Source organism: Spathaspora passalidarum, assembly GCF_000223485.1.
Source record: "Spathaspora passalidarum NRRL Y-27907 unplaced genomic scaffold SPAPAscaffold_7, whole genome shotgun sequence".
NCBI classification, from domain to species: Eukaryota; Fungi; Ascomycota; class Pichiomycetes; order Serinales; family Debaryomycetaceae; genus Spathaspora; species Spathaspora passalidarum.
Genome location: NW_006767431.1, coordinates 795039 through 815229, shown reverse-complemented (window position 1 = coordinate 815229; position 20191 = coordinate 795039). Strand labels below are relative to the sequence as shown.

The 20191-nt window shown below is 36.6% G+C and overlaps 9 protein-coding genes across 9 annotated transcripts; 5 read left to right on the top strand and 4 right to left on the bottom strand. All coding sequences in view use genetic code 12, as the record gives it.

The window, feature by feature from the left end:
* Positions 1-834: 834 nt before the first annotated feature.
* Positions 835-2992, top strand: SPAPADRAFT_63451 (uncharacterized protein; the record flags this gene model as incomplete). The annotated part of the gene is made up of 1 exon (XM_007377531.1): positions 835-2992. One exon carries the CDS (start codon positions 1110-1112, stop codon positions 2232-2234), a length of 1125 nt encoding a protein of 374 aa, XP_007377593.1.
* Positions 2453-2986, bottom strand: SPAPADRAFT_142978 (L-methionine (R)-S-oxide reductase; the record flags this gene model as incomplete). The annotated part of the gene is made up of 1 exon (XM_007377532.1): positions 2453-2986. One exon carries the CDS (start codon positions 2984-2986, stop codon positions 2453-2455), a length of 534 nt encoding a protein of 177 aa, XP_007377594.1.
* An 851-nt stretch (positions 2993-3843) lies between the features above and the next one.
* On the top strand, positions 3844-6084 carry SPAPADRAFT_157892 (uncharacterized protein; the record flags this gene model as incomplete). Its single annotated transcript, XM_007377530.1, has 1 exon — positions 3844-6084. The coding sequence occupies one exon, from the start codon at positions 4073-4075 to the stop codon at positions 6032-6034; it is 1962 nt and encodes a 653-aa protein (XP_007377592.1).
* Positions 6085-6596: 512 nt separating this feature from the next.
* Positions 6597-8102, top strand: MIF2 (Mif2p; the record flags this gene model as incomplete). The annotated part of the gene is made up of 1 exon (XM_007377529.1): positions 6597-8102. The coding sequence occupies one exon, from the start codon at positions 6597-6599 to the stop codon at positions 8100-8102; it is 1506 nt and encodes a 501-aa protein (XP_007377591.1).
* Positions 7484-8888, bottom strand: MRT4 (Mrt4p; the record flags this gene model as incomplete). The annotated part of the gene is made up of 1 exon (XM_007377528.1): positions 7484-8888. One exon carries the CDS (start codon positions 8880-8882, stop codon positions 8184-8186), a length of 699 nt encoding a protein of 232 aa, XP_007377590.1.
* A 451-nt stretch (positions 8889-9339) lies between these two features.
* SAC6 (fimbrin) lies at positions 9340-11666 on the bottom strand (the record flags this gene model as incomplete). Its single annotated transcript, XM_007377527.1, has 1 exon — positions 9340-11666. One exon carries the CDS (start codon positions 11312-11314, stop codon positions 9398-9400), a length of 1917 nt encoding a protein of 638 aa, XP_007377589.1.
* A 1105-nt stretch (positions 11667-12771) lies between these two features.
* Positions 12772-15306, top strand: SPB1 (27S pre-rRNA (guanosine2922-2'-O)-methyltransferase; the record flags this gene model as incomplete). Its single annotated transcript, XM_007377526.1, has 1 exon — positions 12772-15306. One exon carries the CDS (start codon positions 12788-12790, stop codon positions 15209-15211), a length of 2424 nt encoding a protein of 807 aa, XP_007377588.1.
* A 1980-nt stretch (positions 15307-17286) lies between these two features.
* Positions 17287-18445, bottom strand: SPAPADRAFT_63445 (uncharacterized protein; the record flags this gene model as incomplete). The annotated part of the gene is made up of 1 exon (XM_007377525.1): positions 17287-18445. One exon carries the CDS (start codon positions 18272-18274, stop codon positions 17810-17812), a length of 465 nt encoding a protein of 154 aa, XP_007377587.1.
* Positions 18446-18810: 365 nt separating this feature from the next.
* SPAPADRAFT_63444 (uncharacterized protein) lies at positions 18811-19266 on the top strand (the record flags this gene model as incomplete). The annotated part of the gene is made up of 1 exon (XM_007377524.1): positions 18811-19266. One exon carries the CDS (start codon positions 18881-18883, stop codon positions 19121-19123), a length of 243 nt encoding a protein of 80 aa, XP_007377586.1.
* Positions 19267-20191: the final 925 nt, after the last annotated feature.

Below are 20191 nucleotides of genomic sequence, written 5' to 3'. Positions count from 1 at the left end.
AGTACGATCTGCGTTGGAAAGGCTTTTGCAACTTCAACTGCTTGATATAGTTTGGTGGCTTGAATCAAGAGTTATTCCAATAATCGAGGCTAATCTGAATATTAAGATTCCAGTTTAAAGTACGGTCAAATCTGGTCCGGATCAAAGGTACATTGATCTCCATAGTTACAATAAAAAAAACAACTCATGCGAGAAAAGAAATAGTACCACCCCAATCCACCATTGAATCACTACTACAACAACAACAATAACGATAAACTCCCAGTGTACATGGTCCACTCCCTATACAATTCAGAATTGATATAACGCGCTATCTTAATATGGTCACCCTAAACTTGGCCCTTGGTCCATAATAAACGTGTTCCATATTAGTCCAATTTTTGCGACACAAAATTACGCGTTTATTGTAGAGACAAAAATTTTTTGGGGCCTAAAAATTGTCCTTTGTCTGTGAATAATATTAATGACAGCCAGCATTGACGAGAGGCATTTGAAATCCATTGTTCTTTACCTACAATTTGAAATGTGCAAGACATGTGACAGGAAGTTTAATCCATATGAGGCCATTTACGAGAAATTTTTAGCTCATTTCCTTGCCAATCTTTTGTCGCGGTATAATTTAAATTCGTATTACAAGTATTTGTTCGCCCCAAGGTGCCACCGCCATCAGGTATAAATTTTTTCCAAACTCCACCTTTTTCGCTATCAGTCCATACCGCCAACAAAGAAAATTCGACAAATAATTCCCAAAAAAAAATTTTTTTTTCTTCAATCAATTTGCTGTCTCACTCTTCTCTCCTCTTTTTTTTTTTACTTAAGGACTTAACGAACTAATTGTACAATTGCACATTAAAGTGAAAGAACCGATCATCAATCAATCAAGTTATAGTTGTAGAATCATATTCAATTCATATTCATACAATCATCAACAATAACTTTTGACCAACAACATCAGCAACATCATCATCAAACAACGCTACCCAACCAACAAAAAAAAAACCACTTTTTTAAAAGGCAACATTCCAGTAGTACCTTACAATCGTTTCAACGTATGGTCCACCAATAAAATAAATACAACTTAATTACATACCCCATCCAACATAATCACAATGACTGAATCATTATTTGACACCAATTTCACTTCTGAAAACGAACCTAAACCAGTAGACGAACAAGTCCAACCAACCACCGACGAACAACCTACTTCTGTTTCCACTGAATCTCAACCTTCCAATTCCGAATCAAGTGAACAAGCTGAAGAAGTCCCTGTCAGTGCTTCATCCTCCACCAACCACGATCAATCCACCACTTTGCCGTCATTAAATGACAAATCTAACGGCGATGCAGTGATAAATGTCAGAGTCTTGGTTTCTGCCAAAGAAGCTGGATGTTTAATTGGCCAAAATGGGAAAGTCATTGATGGAATTAGAGATGAAACTAATACTAAGGCAGGAATATCCCGATTACAACCAGGTTCTCATGAACGTATTTTAACCGTTTCTGGAAAATTAGATAACTGTGCTAAAGCATTGAGTTATTTTGCTCAAGCTTTATGTGACTCCACCATTGAAACTTACAATTATTTCCCATTGAAGCAATTGTCAGCCAATCCATGTATTGAAAATGAAACCACTATTTTAAGATTATTAGTTCCAAATGCTCAAATGGGGACTTTAATCGGAAGCAAAGGGTTGAGAATTCAACAAATTCAATCAAATTATCACATTTCCATGATTGCTTCTAAATCTTTCTTGCCTGGTTCAAATGAAAGATTGGTTGAATTACAAGGTACTGTGAATGACTTATACGATGCATTGAGAATTATTGCTAGATGTCTTATTGAAGATATCTCTGCCCTTGGTAATACCAACTATTATGTTCCAAGGGGTCACCATAGTCAATATAATGGAGTCAATACTACTAACGGAGTTTCTTCAACAACCCCAACCAATGGAAGAAATTTCGCCAGAAAATCCTCTCATATCGCCACTACTTCCCTTTCATTCCCTAATGACATTGTGGGGGCCTTGATTGGTAAGAATGGATCAAGAATCCAAGGTGTTAGAAAAGTAAGTGGTGCCACCATTGGAATTTCTGAAGAAGTTGAAGGTAAAAATGAACGTATTTTCACCATTAGTGGTAGTCCACATGCTGTTGAAAAGGCCAAGGGATTATTGTATCATAACTTACAAAGAGAAGAGCAAAGAAGAGCTGAAGCTGAAAAGAGTGAGTAAATGATGTCACTGTGTGTTTTGTTTTGTTGTTGTTTTTTTTTATAACTTGTACCAATATGAATGTGTCTGGCTTGTATACTGGATAATTTCGTTTGTCTTTATATATGTTTGTAATTTTGGTTTGATATTATATTGTTTAATTAGTACTATTCGAGTAGAAGAAGTTGAGTCTAATGATTTTTCTATTAAAGTATGTCTCAGTTACTAGTACGATTGTATTACAATTTAGTCCAATCGCAAGTTTCACTAATCAACTCAGCTAATTTTTCCAAATACTCTTGATCAACTTTGTCAAAACCGTTTAAATCCAAACAGTCTAAATCCAAAACACCTAAAGTTTGGCCATCCTTGACTATAGGCACGACAATTTCTGACTTGGTTTCGCCATCACAGGCAATATGACCAGGGAATTTTTCAACATCAGGCACCAATTGTGTTTTTTGAGACAGAGCAGCTGTTCCACATACACCACTACCGAATTTTATAATTTGACAGGCAACTTTCCCTTGGAATGGAGCTAAAATTAATTCTTCGGGTTTAGAACGAACGTAGAACCCAGCCCAATTGACTGGAGTGTTAAGCGAGTGGTATGCATGCCATAATAATGACGAGCAATTAGATAAATTGGCTACCCAGTTGGTGGTATCAGACGCCAAGGCCGAGTATGAATCAAGGATATGCTGAAGGGTTTCCTCTTTGGATAAAGAAGAACTAATATTAGCGTAATCTGCGTGATGTTTATCTTCTCCCATTGTTGCTGATTTCTAGTGGTGGTATTTCCTAGTAGAAAAAGTTTTACGTGAAGAAAAAAATATACACTATGGAGGTGGCGGGCGTAGACAGATCTCGTGCGATGATCCAAGTGTGGCTGTGATAGCATGAGTTACAATTGCAACATCTTCTCCTTTTGTTAAATCTGGAAGTATCAGCCAAGACAAATTGTAACGAGTCTGCTCTACAACGTCTTCTGTGACATTTTCTAATTATAAAAATTGCAAATCAGATAAAGAAAAGATCTGGCGATTATTTATAGTTTTAATTCTTTTTTTTTTTTTGCATTATGGTCCCTTGACCTCCTCCCCCCTCCCCCCCCACTATATCTTATCATAGCAACAGAAAAAAAAACAAAAAAAGTGTGATATAAATCATACCCTTTGAAATCGTCATATTTTTACAACCAAAATTTTGTATCTTGCTGTTATCTAAATGCAACAATGGAAAGCATTCAATTAAAATCATTCCAAGCATTCTTACAGCACCGATCTATACGAAGAGTTCACCGACATCGTACCTCTTCGTCCTCTTCAAGTAAGTCACCCACCGCTACCCCTCAAAACTCAGAAGAAAATAATGATGCAGACAACAACTCATTCAATGTTGCTACAGTTCCTATACGAAGTCGTGCTTTAAGTGAGGGGAATATACGAATCACTACAGCTACTACAGCTAGTCCACAACGAAGGAGGAGTACCCCTGATGATACAGTTAGTCCTGAATCAGCCAATACGTTATCGCTGGTCGATGACGTTAGAGAGGAGGATGTGGAGCAAGTGGATGACGAACTTTTGGATGATATTGTTGATGCATTTAGCGATGTTATAGAAGACGAACCATTGCGGTTTATTTCATTGATTAGACAAATCCTGGAGGAGGATGAAGAGGAAGAACAAAGATCGGATGGAGAAAGTTCAATCGATGAACAGACGAGAATTGATTTTCTTGGCAATGAACCTGATGATGACATCGATGCTGATTTATTTTATACTATACGAAGAGACAGTTTTAATGATCACATTGAAGAGCGGGAGTATTTGGATGAAAGGGCTGAACCGCAAGTTATGCAGATTGACCGCGACTATGAATATGTTCTTATAAAAGAGGGCCAGCAGCAAGCCACTACTGAACATATTAACTTCTTTAAGTACGAATTTCAGCCTGAATATATCAGAGATAAAGATCCAACTCAACCAAGCTATGGGGTCAAACTGAACAATATCAATTTCTCGACAATTGAAAGTTCAGACCCTTCTACTTTAGTTCAAAATGCTCCAGCGGAAAAGTTTTACAATGCATTGAATTTGAAATATTTAGGTATAAAGAAACTATACACGGTTGAAATTATGTCCAAATACAAGAATAACTTAACATCAATAATCAAAGATGGCCATACTGGTTATGAATATCTTGTAGCTGGCTCAAATTCTGAGTTGGTTATATTTCAGTTCGATCATGTTAGTCAATTGCCCGATAAACGTGCAGTTATACTATTTGATACCAAACCTTCATACACGTCAAGTACCGATAGATTAATATCAACATGGCCATATTTTCCTCATAGTTTAAATTTCATCAAGACTTTTGACAATTTTAATGGGAAACAAATTCTAAGTGCATGTTCTGATGACGGAACCTTGCTAATATGGTATACCGATACAATTATTGCATATATCAACAAATTCAAAGATGTGAAATCGGTTGATTTGGATGATACATATCGAGATGAGAACCGATTCCATGGGCTAAAAGTTAAACCTGATTTCAAGATAAAAATGGAGGCAAGTCTTTGGGGATTGGATTTTATAAATTATAAAGATGAGCAAGGGGAATCTCATAATTTAATTGTTGCCTCGGATAATTCTCAAAGTATTGGTTTGTTTTATTATCATGCACAAGATGAAAGGCTTTACCATGTCAAGAGTCATCATATTTTGCATAATATACCAGAGGTATCATTTGTCGATGTGAAATTTGATGGTACAACCCATATAGTTGATGTAGCGTGCGCCCTGATATCAGGTGAACTAATTGTTTTCGAATTTATGTTTAAACTTTGTCATGGACCCCTTGACCAGGACGAATTTGAATATTTCAAGAATGAGCAGTTATATTATGTTGACTCAAAGATGGAGCAATTGGAGAATAGAAACGGGATTGATCCGGATAGTTTACAATTTCAACACCTAAAGTCGAAACGGTTTAATCGAATTATATGGTCGACTCCAACAGTTATTTCCAGGTGTGTGCTAAATGAAGATTGTTGGACTATTAAACCAGTGGACAAGAAATGGTTTTTGCCCGTTGTTTCATTTGCTGCTGTATTTGGTGACGAATCGATTAATGAACACCAACAAAACAACAACATACTGCATGAATCGAAGCTATTGGGAACATCTTACGATGGTACATTATCTAGTAATTTAGGCATCGCATCCAACTTTCAATTCTTTGAAAGTAAAGTGGCCAGTCTTGCACCCAAGCCACCACATGATGTTTCAGTTGATTCGGTTAAGCTAACATTGATTGACGATGAATATCGAAGAATTCATAAAGAATATGTCTCCAAGCAACCACCTAATAAGTTCCTTGTAATTTCCACCAGTAAGAAATTAGGAATGTTGCATTACCCTTCGCTATATTGTAATTGTGCAACTAGGAGAATATTCGACTTGCCCATTCCATTTCATGAACGGAGTAAATTCTCCAATCGAATTTCAATCACGGAGGTTATTCCTAAGTTGCTGTGTTTGATAGCTGTTTCTCAGCAAGGATTAGTCACTATTATGAGGTTATGTTGTCATAATGGAGTTTATGGTATGAGACAAGAATATTTATTTCCTAATGCATTAAGTCTTGCATTGGGGTATCATGGATATAGAACAATTACGGGGTTGGCTATCAGAGATAAATCTTTGGGAAGCACCCCTAGATTTTTAATTTATTTAAGCTATAGTGATGGGATTATTGTTGGGTATCAATTGACTTTGAATGATATTGATGATATTGACATAGAGGTTATATAAATAGTGATAAATATGGGAACTTTTAATAATTATATTATAGAATTTTGGTATAATTTTGTAGATTTGCTGCAAAAATAAAACGGTACTTAGTGATACTCAAGGATAATGGTCAATGTTGCCATTAAAAAAGAAAAGAAAATTATTCACCGATAGAAGATTATTGACTATAGTATAAATACACCCACATATTTCAAAGAGGTTGAGATCCTAGCAGTTCTTTCCTGAGTGGATTAATTCACTCAGTACACGTTGCCCTGAAAATAATTTTTAGTCAGATCTCAGATTTGCTGGAAAACAAAAACACACAGTGATGCAATTTTCCTAGCTAGGTACGTCTGCAAACACTATCCCTGAAATTAGAAAGTTCCAGGCTTATATCTACTAGATAGAGAGTGTCATACAGGTTTACCCACTGTGTAGAGTTTCTTTATAAAGCGTTATACAATTCAAGAGGAGCCGCACGCCCTACTTGAAATTTTCGCGTTTTGTGTGAAATTAAACTTTTAATAACAAAACAAACATCAGCTAAATACTTTCTACAGACCACCAACAGCACGACAAAATGGACTTGCTTGATCTTGGTACCCGAGGACGTAAAACTCAGCTAGAGTTACCTTCAAATATAAACAAGGATGAAAATGGAATGGAAGATCTCAATGATTTCTTTAATGATTCTGATGTTGGCGTCACCTCCAACAGAGGGATCAGTCGGGTTAGAGAACCACCTTCTACTTCAACATCAAGGAAACTATACCAGGAAACACTGTTGGGCTCAAGAAAGGAGTTCACTGATGTTGCGCGAAAGATAGATTTCACCAATATTTCCCCGGCTATACAAATGATTGGACCTACTAAAACTGGGGATAAATCTACAACAGCAACCGGGACTACCGGTGGCAATGTCAAAAATAAGAAATCTCCATTGAGAAGTCCATTACACGAACATCAAGGAGCTGCCTTGTTTACTAGAAGTGACAGCGATTCTGATAGATTTGAACAAGATCCGGCTCAATTTGATCAAGATATGGATCTGTTTGAGCAAGATCCCACACAATTCGATGTGGAAGAGGAAGAAGAGCAGCAGCAGGAAATAGAAGTACGTAAACGTCCTCGTCAATCAAAAGGTGCATCGAGATTGACCAAAAATATGGCTCTTGGTAAATCCAGTAAACGAAAGATGCAAGTGGAAAGTGAGAGTGACGATGCCGAAGATTCGTACATCCTCGATGACACTACACAATCAGATAGATTGCTATCACCACCACCTACATTAAAGAAACCAGCGAGACAAGCATCCAAACCAAGAACCAAACCCGTTCAGAAACCACTAATAACTAAACCCAGTCCATTGCCTTCGCCGCCACCAGATGGGTTACGTCGACTGAAACGTACTAGAATTGCCCCATTGGCATTCTGGAGAAACGAGCGAATAATATACACCCGCGCGGGCAATGTGGATGGAGACACAACCTTGGTTCAAGATATCAGGAAAATCCCCTTACAAGAAATAAAAGAAGTAGTACATATGCCAGAAGTAGCGCCTGTGGAACAAAGAAAGAAACCCAAGCCCAAGAGCAAGTCTCCTAAAACTAGGTCTCCCAAGGAATACTCGGTTGATGCGGATGTCCCTGGAGCTGAATGGTTTGACGATAAGTATTTGACTATGTCCGTCAATGATGAAAACGGTAATCCCAAGGAGGAGAACATTGCATACACTATAGATGGAGGAGAGGTTCAAGATACCGATGAAAATATCAAAGTGACCAAGCTTTTTGATGTCGACCGAGATTTTTGTTCTACTGGGGTAATTGAAATACCACCCGAAGGTTTAAAATCAACCAAATTAACCGGATCAAGCTTATTTATATTCCACGTGATACTGGGATTGAATCAGGTTACTATAAATAAAACCACCTTTTTAGCAAATAGTGGCTGTTCATTTCAAATTCCCTATAACAACCTGTATTCAATTACAAACATTGGAGAAACCGATAGTAAACTATTATTCATGCAAGTTAGAAAACCAATGGTTATAGAAGAGGAACTTGATGATTCTTGGCAGGATTAGAATCAAGGAACATTACAAAGGTTTGTCTAATTTATCATGCTATGTATTATTAACTATTTCCATAAGGAGCAGCTGTATGCATTACAATTTAATAACTTTAGAACTATCTCTATCATAGTAAGCAATAGTAGCAACTTTGAATTCTGAACCAGCAACCCCAAATTGTTTCAATAATAAAGCTTGTCTAACATCTAACACATCACCCTTGTGACAAACAGTGTATGGTGCTTCAAGAACAATCTTACCTGATTTGATCTTGGTTGGTACTTTTAATTTATTTCTTAAAGTTTCTTCTAACGAGTGGGACATTGGGACATCTTCTTCAATAGGTATTTGACCACCACGAGAGTAAACTATACCTTCAGGGATGGTGAAATCTATTGGAGACTTGGTCTTTGCACGAGAATAATCTTGTTTAACATATGCCTTGAAGTATCCATCAACAACATCTGGTTTTTCATCAGTAAACAATAATCCGATTAATCCATCTTCACAGGTCTTGGATAATTCATGTAAGTTATCACGGTATTCATCGGCTGGAGTCTCACCCAAGGCTTTGATCAATACTTTTCGTTTACCCAATAATAATTTTGAACCGGCCCAATCTGATCTGATGTCTTGTAATACTGGTGTTCTAATATCTTGTAATTGTAATACCCAAACATATTGGTGTTCATCCAAGGCAGATCTCACTTCATCGAAAATACGAGTCTTGTTTTCTTTGGTTTTCTTATCAGTTTGAGCTAATGTCACAAGCTTGGAACGTTTGGATCTAGGCATTTTATTTGGTTATTTCAATAAAGTGTAGTATATAAATATTGATTTTATAATTTTTTTTAGGACTCGGATGAGATGAGGTTGGAAAATTTCTGAATTTTTTTTTTTTTTAGTGGGAGAGTTTATAGTGTATGAAGCTTTCTAGTGGGGAAGTAAATTGAGAGACTTGAGATTGTTACAAGTGACTCTAGACTCTTGTGGATTCTCTACCTCACGATTGTCTTAATGCTCTTACCCATTGAAGGAATATAAACTTCCCTTAAACCATACTATTTTGAAATTTTATCTTCAGTAAACGATGTAGCATAACGCTACCACATATCCTGATATGACCAAAACCACCCCTTATCTTACATCAATAGCAAAAATTGAACAGACTAGGACTAATATGGTAGTATAATTAAAACGTGTAAACATGGTAGATACTTCCTCGATGAGAGTAATCAGGATTACATATCTTCTAAACAAAACATTTATTTTAAAACTACAAAATCAAATAGCTAGTAATATAAACAGACTCATAAGGTTTCAGCAACCGCCATCAAACTACCAACAAATGATAAAATTAATCTACTTCTGACTTCGTTAATATCCTCAGGAACCAACCAGATTAAAGCACCCAACTTTCTAGCAATAGAAATGGCCAACTTAGCGTTGGCATACTTCTCATCATCAGACAAGTTAGTTCCCTTATGTACCAAATCATAATCAACATAACCTGGTTTCAATCCGTTAAGAACATCCAATAAGAATTCACCAGTAGACAATGATTCATCCTTGAAGCTTCTGATCTTAGATGATTTGCCACCTTTTGCAACTTGAGCATTAGCCCACTTAAGAATATCCGAATCACTCAAGTTGGCACCTTTACCCAACTCAGATAAGGTATTGATTATGTTTCTTCTCATTAATTGCCAAACTAAACCTAAAGTTAAAAGTTTGTTACCATCAACAATATCGGAACCTTCAATACCAACAAGAGAGAAACCATTGGCTTTACCAATTTCAACGGAATAGTTTGTGTTTTCAAGAGCTTTAAATCTTGAAACTTCTCCATTTGCTGGTTTTTTGTTAACATGTTTGAACAGGACAGATCCAGGCAAGACCTTGTCGTAAGCTTGTAACAAGACCAACCCATCTTTCAAGTCTTCGAAAAGAGAAATGACTGGTGGTTCAACATCCAAGGAATTCAACCAAAGAGTGAATACTCTGGCTTCTCTTTCTCCTTCGGCATCAAATTCTTCAATCTCAATTTGTTCGTGTGGTTCAATTGGTTGTAACCCTGGGTAATTGTTAAACAAATTGGCCACAAATGCTAAATTCAACTTAGGATTACCTGCTACTAAAGAGCTGGCTGTAAGATACTTTCTACATCCAATTCTGTCGGCATGGTCCAAGATCTTTTCAGCACGAGCAATCAAGTTTGATTCTTTCAATGGGGATAAATCACATTGTTCTGGGACTAATTGGTTGAGTAAAATAGTGTAATTTTCACCATCAGCAATGTCCTTAGAGAAGTTGGACACTCTGTTGTTTGAACCAGCATTCTTTAAATGGTAATTGAACCATCTAAGTAAGATTTGTTCAGGTGGTAATCTCAAGAATTGTTCCAAAGTTTCATCATCTTCCAATAATCTGTATAATTCAGGGTGGTACTTAATATCAACTTTAGACAACAAACCACGTCTAATGATTTGCCAAATTAAACCCAAAATTAAATGTTCTTTACCATCAATTATATCCTCAGAATGAACATTGACAACAATACATCCAATGGCCTTGGCTGAATTGATAACAATATTGGCATTTTCCGACATTTGGAAATTGTTCAATTTCTTGGCCTTTGGCAAGTTCAAAACTCTAGTATCAATGGTGTCAGGAACAGAATCGTTAATCAATTTAGACAAAACTAACCCATCTCTACATTCATCAAAAATTTGGAAAGTGTTTGGATCAATAGGCAATCTCTTGCCAATATCGGCATCACCAGCCAATACGGAGTTTATGTGCCTGGTGAATTCAATTCTTTCGTCATCGTTAATGGTATGGGTGGTACCTTCCGATTTACCAGTAATAAATGTCTTGTTCTTAGAACTGGCAGTAGGAACTGGAGGTGGTTGTTTCTTACTAATTCTAGGAGACACAGAACCAGGAGCGGGAGCTTCTGGAGCTAAAGTGGATTCCTTTAATTTAGCAACCAATTCGACATAGTCATCCAATTCAACATGACCAGAAGCATCCACATCGACTTTTTTCAAAGTTTCTCTGGCTTGATCATAAGTATATACTCCTTGTTTGGAGATTGAGTTGTAGACATCTTGTTTTTCGACATATCCCTTGTCTTCCAAGTCAATGGCCCGGAAATCATCAATTATGGTGAACAAGTCCGATTGTTGCAAATTGGGAAATTTCTTTTGAAGTTTTAACACGTTCATTATGTGCTTTAATGTTGTAAAAGGAAAAGGGGGTAGGGATGTGGAGCGTGAAATTTGGAATGGCGGCGCGGAAAACCAACACAGCCAACCAACCTGACGAGAAATGTCGCAAATGACCTTTGGAAAAGTCGGTGGTAAAATTTTATGAGAAATGTCGTGTTTATGTGAAAGCAAAACTCTGGTCTTTATATCTAATGACGACATTTTTTTTCTTACAACCAATAAAGAACCCTGTCCTAACCATACATCACCTTATTGGGTTGACCAACACAGATATACTCATATTCAACAAACTTAAACTTAATGCAATAATGCAACTACAATTAAAACATTACATTGCCGGGAAGGGTTTTGGGAATAGCAGTTGACTATACATCCAACATTTATTACGAAAGGTGAAGCGCTACCAATTGGATATTCAACCAGATGCACCAAGGAATGGTCTACAATTCAGTAGCATTAATTTCAAACTGGGATAAGATGTCTCATAATAAATAGCATTAAAGTAAGGAACACGGCTGTAAAAAGTTTTTCCCCCAAATGAGTGACATAAGCACATGCATTTAGTTCTAGGGTTGAGTAATAGTCCGATACAGGACCATGGTAAAAGAACACACATTAGTCAAGTTTGCATTGGAATTAAGCAAATTATGGCTCAAAAGATGGTAATGTTTCTATTGAACCTCTGATTCAAGCTCATCATTTACTCAAACAGAATATGTTACCTATGGATGATATTTCCCATTATTGATATTTGTGACAGAGAAAATCATAGGATTTAAAGCTGACCTATATCCAAGTGATTATCTCAAACGCAAAAGTGGTAATGCAGCACCTTTTGATTGCTTAGAGAAAGTTTAGAAGATATAATAGTTTATAGATGTTTTTCTTTTTTTCAGGAAACGACTAGTTTGTAATAGTTTCCTTAGTACCAAAAGATAACCAAAGATCCCCGTGCAATTGCTTTTGGATCTCAAACAACCAATTACCTATAACCAGGGAATTCTAGGTCTTGACTCCACATTCGCACAAATGGTATTTTAGCTGTACGAGTTTATAAGAACCCAAGCTACATGAAACCTACTTCCAATCAAGTCTTAGACTTGGTACTCTTTCTTACTCTGATTTCTATAACTAGTATGTGTTTCTTATCAAATTCCCTTTACATTTAAATTATATGGTTTGTCTTAAGACACTATGCTGATATTGTTGCTCCTATGGTTGAAAAGCGCGACTACCCACGACCGAATCAGAGCCACCATTACAGATTATTAAGTTTACTCCCTACAATAAACCGCAAGCCGTGTAATAGATACCATTTAAACCAGAAGATTAAACTGGGTCTCATGTGCAGGAATAGACTATTATCACTTTGTGCAGTACCACCTACTTTATCTCATCTCTATAAGAAAAAAAGAAAATCTTATATATTTTTTTTTTTAAAGTCTCTCTTCTTTATACAATTACAACGCCATGGGTAAAACACAAAAGAAGAATAGTAAAGGTCGTTTAGATAGGTACTATTACTTAGCTAAGGAAAAGGGATACCGTGCGAGATCTTCGTTCAAGATCATTCAAATCAATGAAAAATTTGGTCATTTCCTTGAAAAATCCAAAGTCGTAGTTGATTTATGTTGTGCCCCAGGTTCGTGGTGTCAAGTCGCTTCGCAGTTATGTCCTGTGAATTCCCTTATTGTGGGTGTTGATATTGTTCCTATCAAGCCTATGCCCAATGTGATTACTTTCCAGTCTGACATCACTACTGAAGATTGTAGAAGTAAGCTTAGAGGGTACTTGAAAACTTTTAAAGTGGACACCGTGATGCATGATGGTGCTCCTAATGTCGGGTTAGGTTGGGTTCAAGATGCATTCACCCAATCTCAATTAACTTTACAAGCCTTAAGACTAGCCGTGGAACATTTGGCCCCCAACGGGAACTTTATCACCAAGATTTTCAGATCAAGAGATTATAATAATTTACTTTGGGTTTTCCAACAATTATTCGAAAAAGTGGAGGCTACTAAACCACCAGCCTCCCGTAATGTATCTGCAGAAATTTTCGTGGTGTGTAAGGGATTCAAGGCTCCAAAGAAGTTGGATCCTAGATTACTTGATCCTAAGGAAGTCTTTGAAGAAATCGACCGTGTGGAAACTAATAATGAAGCGAAGGTGTTTAATCCAGAAAAGAAAACAAGACACAGAACTGGTTATGAAGAAGGAGATTATACATTATATCACACCATGCCTATACTCGAATTCATAAAAGACGAAGATCCTATAAATCAGTTGGGTAGACTTAACAAGTTGGAAGTTCCTACTGATGATCATGAATGGAAGGTAGTGTCTAAATTGAGAAGTTGTACTCCTGAACTTCTTGAATGTTTGAAAGATTTGAAGACCCTTGGTAGAAAAGAATTCAAATTGATCTTGAAATTCAGGAAACAAGCCAGAGAACTCCTTCAGCTTGATCTTCCAGAAGAAAAACCAGAAATCGAAGTTGAAGAACTCACTGAAGAACAAAAGATTGATAAAGAATTACAAGAACTTATGGATAAACAAAAGCAAAAGCAAAAACGTCTTAAGAAACAAGCTAACGAGTTGAAACAAAAGGAAATTGTACGTAATCAAATGAATATGATTACTGATATGAATATCGGTATTGAAGCTTCAAATATCGGTGCTGAATCCTTATTTAATTTGAAGACTGCCGAGAAAACTGGGCAATTGGACAAATTAGCCAAGGGTAAAAAGAGAATGGTATTTACTGAACAAGAATTAGCTAAAGATAATGAAATCCATATAGATGAAGAAGCAGAAGATATCAACTCGGCCGATGAATTGGAAAATCAATTGGAAGATATGTATCAAAATTATCAAGCCAGAAAAGCTGAGAAGGATGTTAATTACAGAGCCAAGAAGTTGAGAGAAAATGATGAACCATGGGACGGAATAGATGATGAACCAGAAGAAGTCGAGCTGGAAAATGATTACGAAATGGAAGAAGATTCTGAAAGTGATTCCGATGACGACGAACAAATTAACAAGATTATCGAAGCTAGAAAAGCCAACGAGTTATCTAAAAACGCCAAGGCCTTCTTTAGTTCCGACTCTATCTTCAAGGAACTTGGCGATGATGCGTTGTTAGAAGAGATGACAAAGCCAACTGAAACCAATGGGTCTACTAAGCCGCAACCACAAAAACCAGTACAACCGGCTGACGATTCTAGCGACTCGAGTGATTCAGAAAATGATGACTTTGAAGTTGTTCCAAATGAAGAATCCGACTATGATGATTCAGATAGTGATACTGAAACCAAGACCAAGACTCACCAGAAGAATCTTGATCTTGTCACTGTCGAAGCCATGACTTTGGCTCATCAAGTTGCTCTTGGCCAAATGAACAAGAACGACTTGGTCAACGAAGGGTTCCACAGATATTCATTCAGAGATAAGGATAACTTGCCTGATTGGTTCTTGGATGATGAAAATAAGCATTCTAAACTTATAAAACCAATCACCAAGGAAGCAGCAATGGCCATTAAGGAAAAGCAAAAACAATTGAATGCCAGACCAATCAAGAAGGTGTTGGAAGCTCAAGGTAGAAAGAAGATGAGAGCTTTGCGTAGATTAGAGAAATTGAAGAAGAAGTCTGATTTAATTAATGAAGACAGTGGTAAATCCGAACGAGACAAGGCAGAAGAAATCCAAAAGTTGATGAAGAAGTTGACTAAGAAACAAAAACAAAAACCAAAGATTAGTGTTGTTGTTGCCAGGGGTGCCAATAAGGGATTAAGTGGTAGACCAAAGGGTGTTAAGGGTAAATATAAGATGGTTGATGGTGTTATGAAGAATGAACAAAGAGCATTGAGAAGAATTGCCAAGAAGCATAAAAAGTAAAGCATTTATTTTTTTGGGGGGGGAGAGAGAGAGAGCAAAACCAATGCACAATAGTTATTTCGTAAGTACATAATAGAGTAATACTAGATTATTGACAAAAAAAAATTACAATTTAACCTTTGTAAACACGTCATATTGTCCAAATATTGTTGGTATCAGCACCAAATGTTTGAACAATCACCTTTGTTAAATTTGACTGCAAAAATGCAAAGTATTTTTCTTGATTGGGCAAAATGAAACCAAACAAGAAAAAAGCAATTCACATATTTCCGTTTTGGGATTTAATTAAAAATAACAAACCGATTTGCTTTACAAAGTTTAAAGTCTAAAACAGTTACGTGTCGAAGGTATCAATTCCAGTGCTTCTAACCATACGCCCCATCACCAGCAACAGTTGTTGAATATATTCCAGCGGGTTACTTGTCTTGAACAAACTGCGAATGTGCCAATAAATTACCACACTCCTTTACCTTGACTACAATCTTTTCTTCTTATTTTCCTATTAGTTAGAGATAACAGGTTGCCACTTGTATATTCTCGTATAATCGTTCATTCGTTCAATCAATTGACCAATCGTTCTCACAATCGTTCACTGCGTCCCACTCACTACATTTATTGATATTCGCTCATTTATTTACGTGTTACTTTTGGTCTACACTACCACATACTATTGGCCGCTACATAGCACTATCACTCCACAACCACAACCACTGCCACTACCACCACCAATCGTGACGTCCATTCCTTTATCCCATCTATTGTTGCGTGACCTTAATTACTAGATAAAACCTTGATCTACTTAATATAATCCACCATACATCTGCATTCCCCAGCCCATCAAACTTAAATTCCCAACCCACGCGTTATTGCCTTCGCACAATCCTCGTTTAAATTTTTTTTTTTCTCATTTTTTCTCTGGTTGCTGCTACACACACTGTGGAACCTTCGGATACTTACTCATCAGATCTTATCACTCAACAGATACACCTTTAGCTGGGTGGAAAACACTATCACCGATCTGTTCATTCGTTAATCGTTTCCTATTCCTTCATTCATTTGTTATATCTTCCCCTTGTTCACACTAGTTGCAAGCATCGGTCCATGACATGTCAACCACCACTAAAAGGACTCATAGACATCGAAGATCTCAAGCTATAAGCGGAGACTTTGATGCCATAGGCTTGGGCTTATATGCGCCATTTCCTCATAGTCCAAGTAATGCACAACCACCACCACCATTCAGCCCAACTCATCACGACACCAACTCTCAGCTACTACTACCTAACGACATCGCATCTCCAACAAAAGATTTGTCAGATGAAGAACTAAATCGTCACTTCAACTTCAATAATGAGGAAGATTTTTCAAATACTGCTGATACTGAGCACTTTTCATTTCCAAACAAGCTAGATTTACCCCCACCTCCCCAGATCTCAACCTCGTTACCAAGAAAATTTATGCATTCTTCAACAAATAGCTTGAATTCACCAATAAGGTTTAAAAAGCCAAACCCAAAACCCACACAACCTACCCTAATACCACCACCACCAAGATTATTCCTCACCGAAGAAACAACCCTTAATAATGAAAACATCCCCGAAGCAATGATTGACCTTGATGAAATACTAAATGCAAACTTACATATTGGGACGAATAATACTCCTCCACGGTTTATACGTCATAAACGAATGGAACTGGCTCCAGCCATGTATAACCATGAACTATTAGGGTCGCCCTTTATCAAATACACCGAGGTAGAAAACCCCGAGGTTAATATACTAGAAGAAGAGGATGAAACCAGCGAAGAAGAAGAAATGCTCCAACCACCATCAAACATATTTTATGATAATCAGGATGATTCTTCTCCAAGTTCAATCATATCATCCAAGAATGAATGTTCTTCAAAACGGTCGGGAGCAACTGCCACTAGGTATCAAATATTTTACGACCAATCAAACAAAATTTCCAATGCATTAAAATCAAATGAAAGTTTAAGCTCAGCTTCTTCTAACCTAATTTATCATTCATCCTCATTATCTAATTTGAAAACCAAGAGATCTTCCATACGGTATCCACCACGAGCGGTGTCCCTGCCGTTAAAGCTTGAATCAAGTACTTCATCCCCAATATCAACTAATACACAAGTACTTGCCCTTCCAATCTCAACACCAGCCACAACTACTAGCACTTCATTGCTGGATGAAAATACAAAACCTGAATCCAACAGTCCTATAAGCTCACCAAAATCTTCAAGTCCAATAAGTTCAGAGAAATCAACCAGCCCCATAAGCATGAATGTCAATGCAAGCAAACCAACCAGTCCAATAAGTTGGCAAGTATCAAGTCCAAGTAATTCAATATTAACCGACACTACTTCCAAACTGAAATTGAAATCTCCTCGTCGTCCCGAATCACTCGCTGAATGTAACATTCTTAAAACCACCCAAATCCCCAAGTATAAACCAAAACTGAAACCATCAACGCCAATAAAGCAAGAATTTTCCATCTTTGATGAAACTAATCACCCTCCTCAATACATGAATAAGCGAGAACTCAAGGAAAAGGATGAACATTCATTCAGAAAAGTTAAATATTGGTTTAAACGACATTGAATGAAAATTGGTTCTTGTATTCGTCAATAAATTTCCCTGAATTTTCATGACACCTCAATTGGTCCCTTGTACCAACCTTGCATACGGTTTTTAATACCCCATTACTTAACTTACGAACGGGAGGAAGGGATTTAAACTCGTCGTCTTTACTAATTGTCCCTTCTTCGGCATCATATTCAATCTTACGAACCCGCATCTTGTTGTGAATTATAGGAATGAATCCAAACACTCGTGCAGCATGCCCTTTCTTATTTGTGCTACAACCCATGGAACTTTCCACGTACCTCAGTTTAAACACCTTGAATACGTTCCGGTACCGAAGGGTATACTCAACAATATTATCATCGAGAATACTTCCAAACCCAAACTCAACTCCAAACGAAGCATCTACCATCGCCTCAAGGATTATTCGACTGCTTCGATGCACCGACGACGTCTCATCTTGTCTCATATTTGTTATGCATGGCGAAAAGGGGATAGCATGGGCTAATCGCGTATATTTTGCATCATTTTCAATCTCAACATACTTGAATGTAGTCCAGGTGGATAGTTCACTGGCAGGTATAGTAAGAAATGTAGGTACTATAGTTGTATTTGTATCATTAATATAAATTATCGTTTTCACATTCTTGTTCCAGATACGTAGCAAAGCGTTATGTTTGGGTTTGTCTATCGTGATTATTTTTATTTCTTTCTTGTTGATTTTTGGTTTATCCAAGTCAATAATCTCGACCGGGTTAACCAAGACTAGAAGTAAAAGTATAACAAAGAGATTCATTGTAGTTTAATCTCATAAAGACCTTTTGTTCTACTATGTATTAACGTTTAGACATATCAAAATATACCAACCATAGAATTGTTAGAATGTCAAGTGGTAGCACCATATTTGATAAAGTCGTGTAAAATCACAATTTATCTTAGTATAAGAATTTGGATGCAACTGTTTTCTGGCAACCAAAATTGGCGCTTACATTCTTTTCAAAATTCGATTTCTTCCAGTACTAAACTTTCCCCAATAAGTTCGTTTCAGTTATTACTTTGTTATTTTATTGGTAACATGGACGAAATCCACAGCCATATTAGTGAAATTCTGGACCAAGATGGCTCTTTACACCACCATAATTCTGTTTTGCATGATGACAAAGATAGACTTAATCAAGAAATTCTGGAAATGAGAAAGGAATATGATGAGTTGCTCCTATATTTTGTTAGTTATAGGGCCAAGTTTCAAGAACAAGAAAGAAGAAGCTTCAAGAAGTTGAAATTGAATGATAGTGGTGCTGATGAAGATTGCGCTTGAAATGTTACTTAATAAGTGAAAGCATATATAAATCCTTAATAAAGTTAATTTTTGTCATTAGAAATACTATTTACTGGTTGTTGGTTTCTTTACAATCTTGTTTTCTGTTGTCATCGGATCTTTATATTTCATTTTTATATCTTAATTTAGATTTTGTTACTGTGACAAACTTCAATGGTAAATAATAAGGTACTAACTTTTCGAATCTCTTACAACTTCTCCTAAACAGATCATCTATGTTGGGTTAGAAGTATCGTTTTTGTTATAAATTCATACTGGTTAATTGGTAGCATTGACTTTTGCAATTTATCTTGGTATATAAATTGGGTGCGAAACAGGAATAATGCTTTCATTGGCGCTAAGCTTGTTTTCTCCAACTTCTTTGAACAATCCTCAAAATACCGATATTTGAATCTCATACTCTGTCGTGTCGCTTATAATCTCAACTTGATCGATACTGAAGACAGCTTTATTAACAAGCTTCTGGTCCAGTAATATAATTACACGTGTTGTACCTTATGAGACAAACAAGAAACCAGCTTGAAATTATCAAGCTCAAAGGAGAACTATTACATTTGAGAATTGAATACAATAAACTTAAGGAAACTTTTTATGAATATAAGAAGACACATAAGATTTGGGAACCTAGAATAAAAATGCCTTTAGGCAATGGCGGTAAAACAATACTTGAAGCAATAGAAATAGGAGAATGCCAGGCAGGACAAAAGCGGAAATTTGACCAAACTGGTCAAGAAGATGGTTATAAAAGATATTAAGCTTTGAAATATTAAGCGTGTAGTATTTGTTAATGTCTGGTTAGTGCTTTTTTTTAGGGCGTTGATTTTGCTAATTTGCTATTGGGTCTTTTTAGTACAACAATCCCTGCGTTTTACTTTTGTGTTTAAATAGTTTTAATATTATACCTTATTCCCTTTTATATCCCTTAGGTATATGTAGAAGTTCAGATCAGATGCTTAAGCACAAGTTAAAACACCTACACTTTAACTATCCTCAGATTTAATCTTTATTTTCAACAAAATTGGAACTTATCCCAGCTCTAGCTGGCTA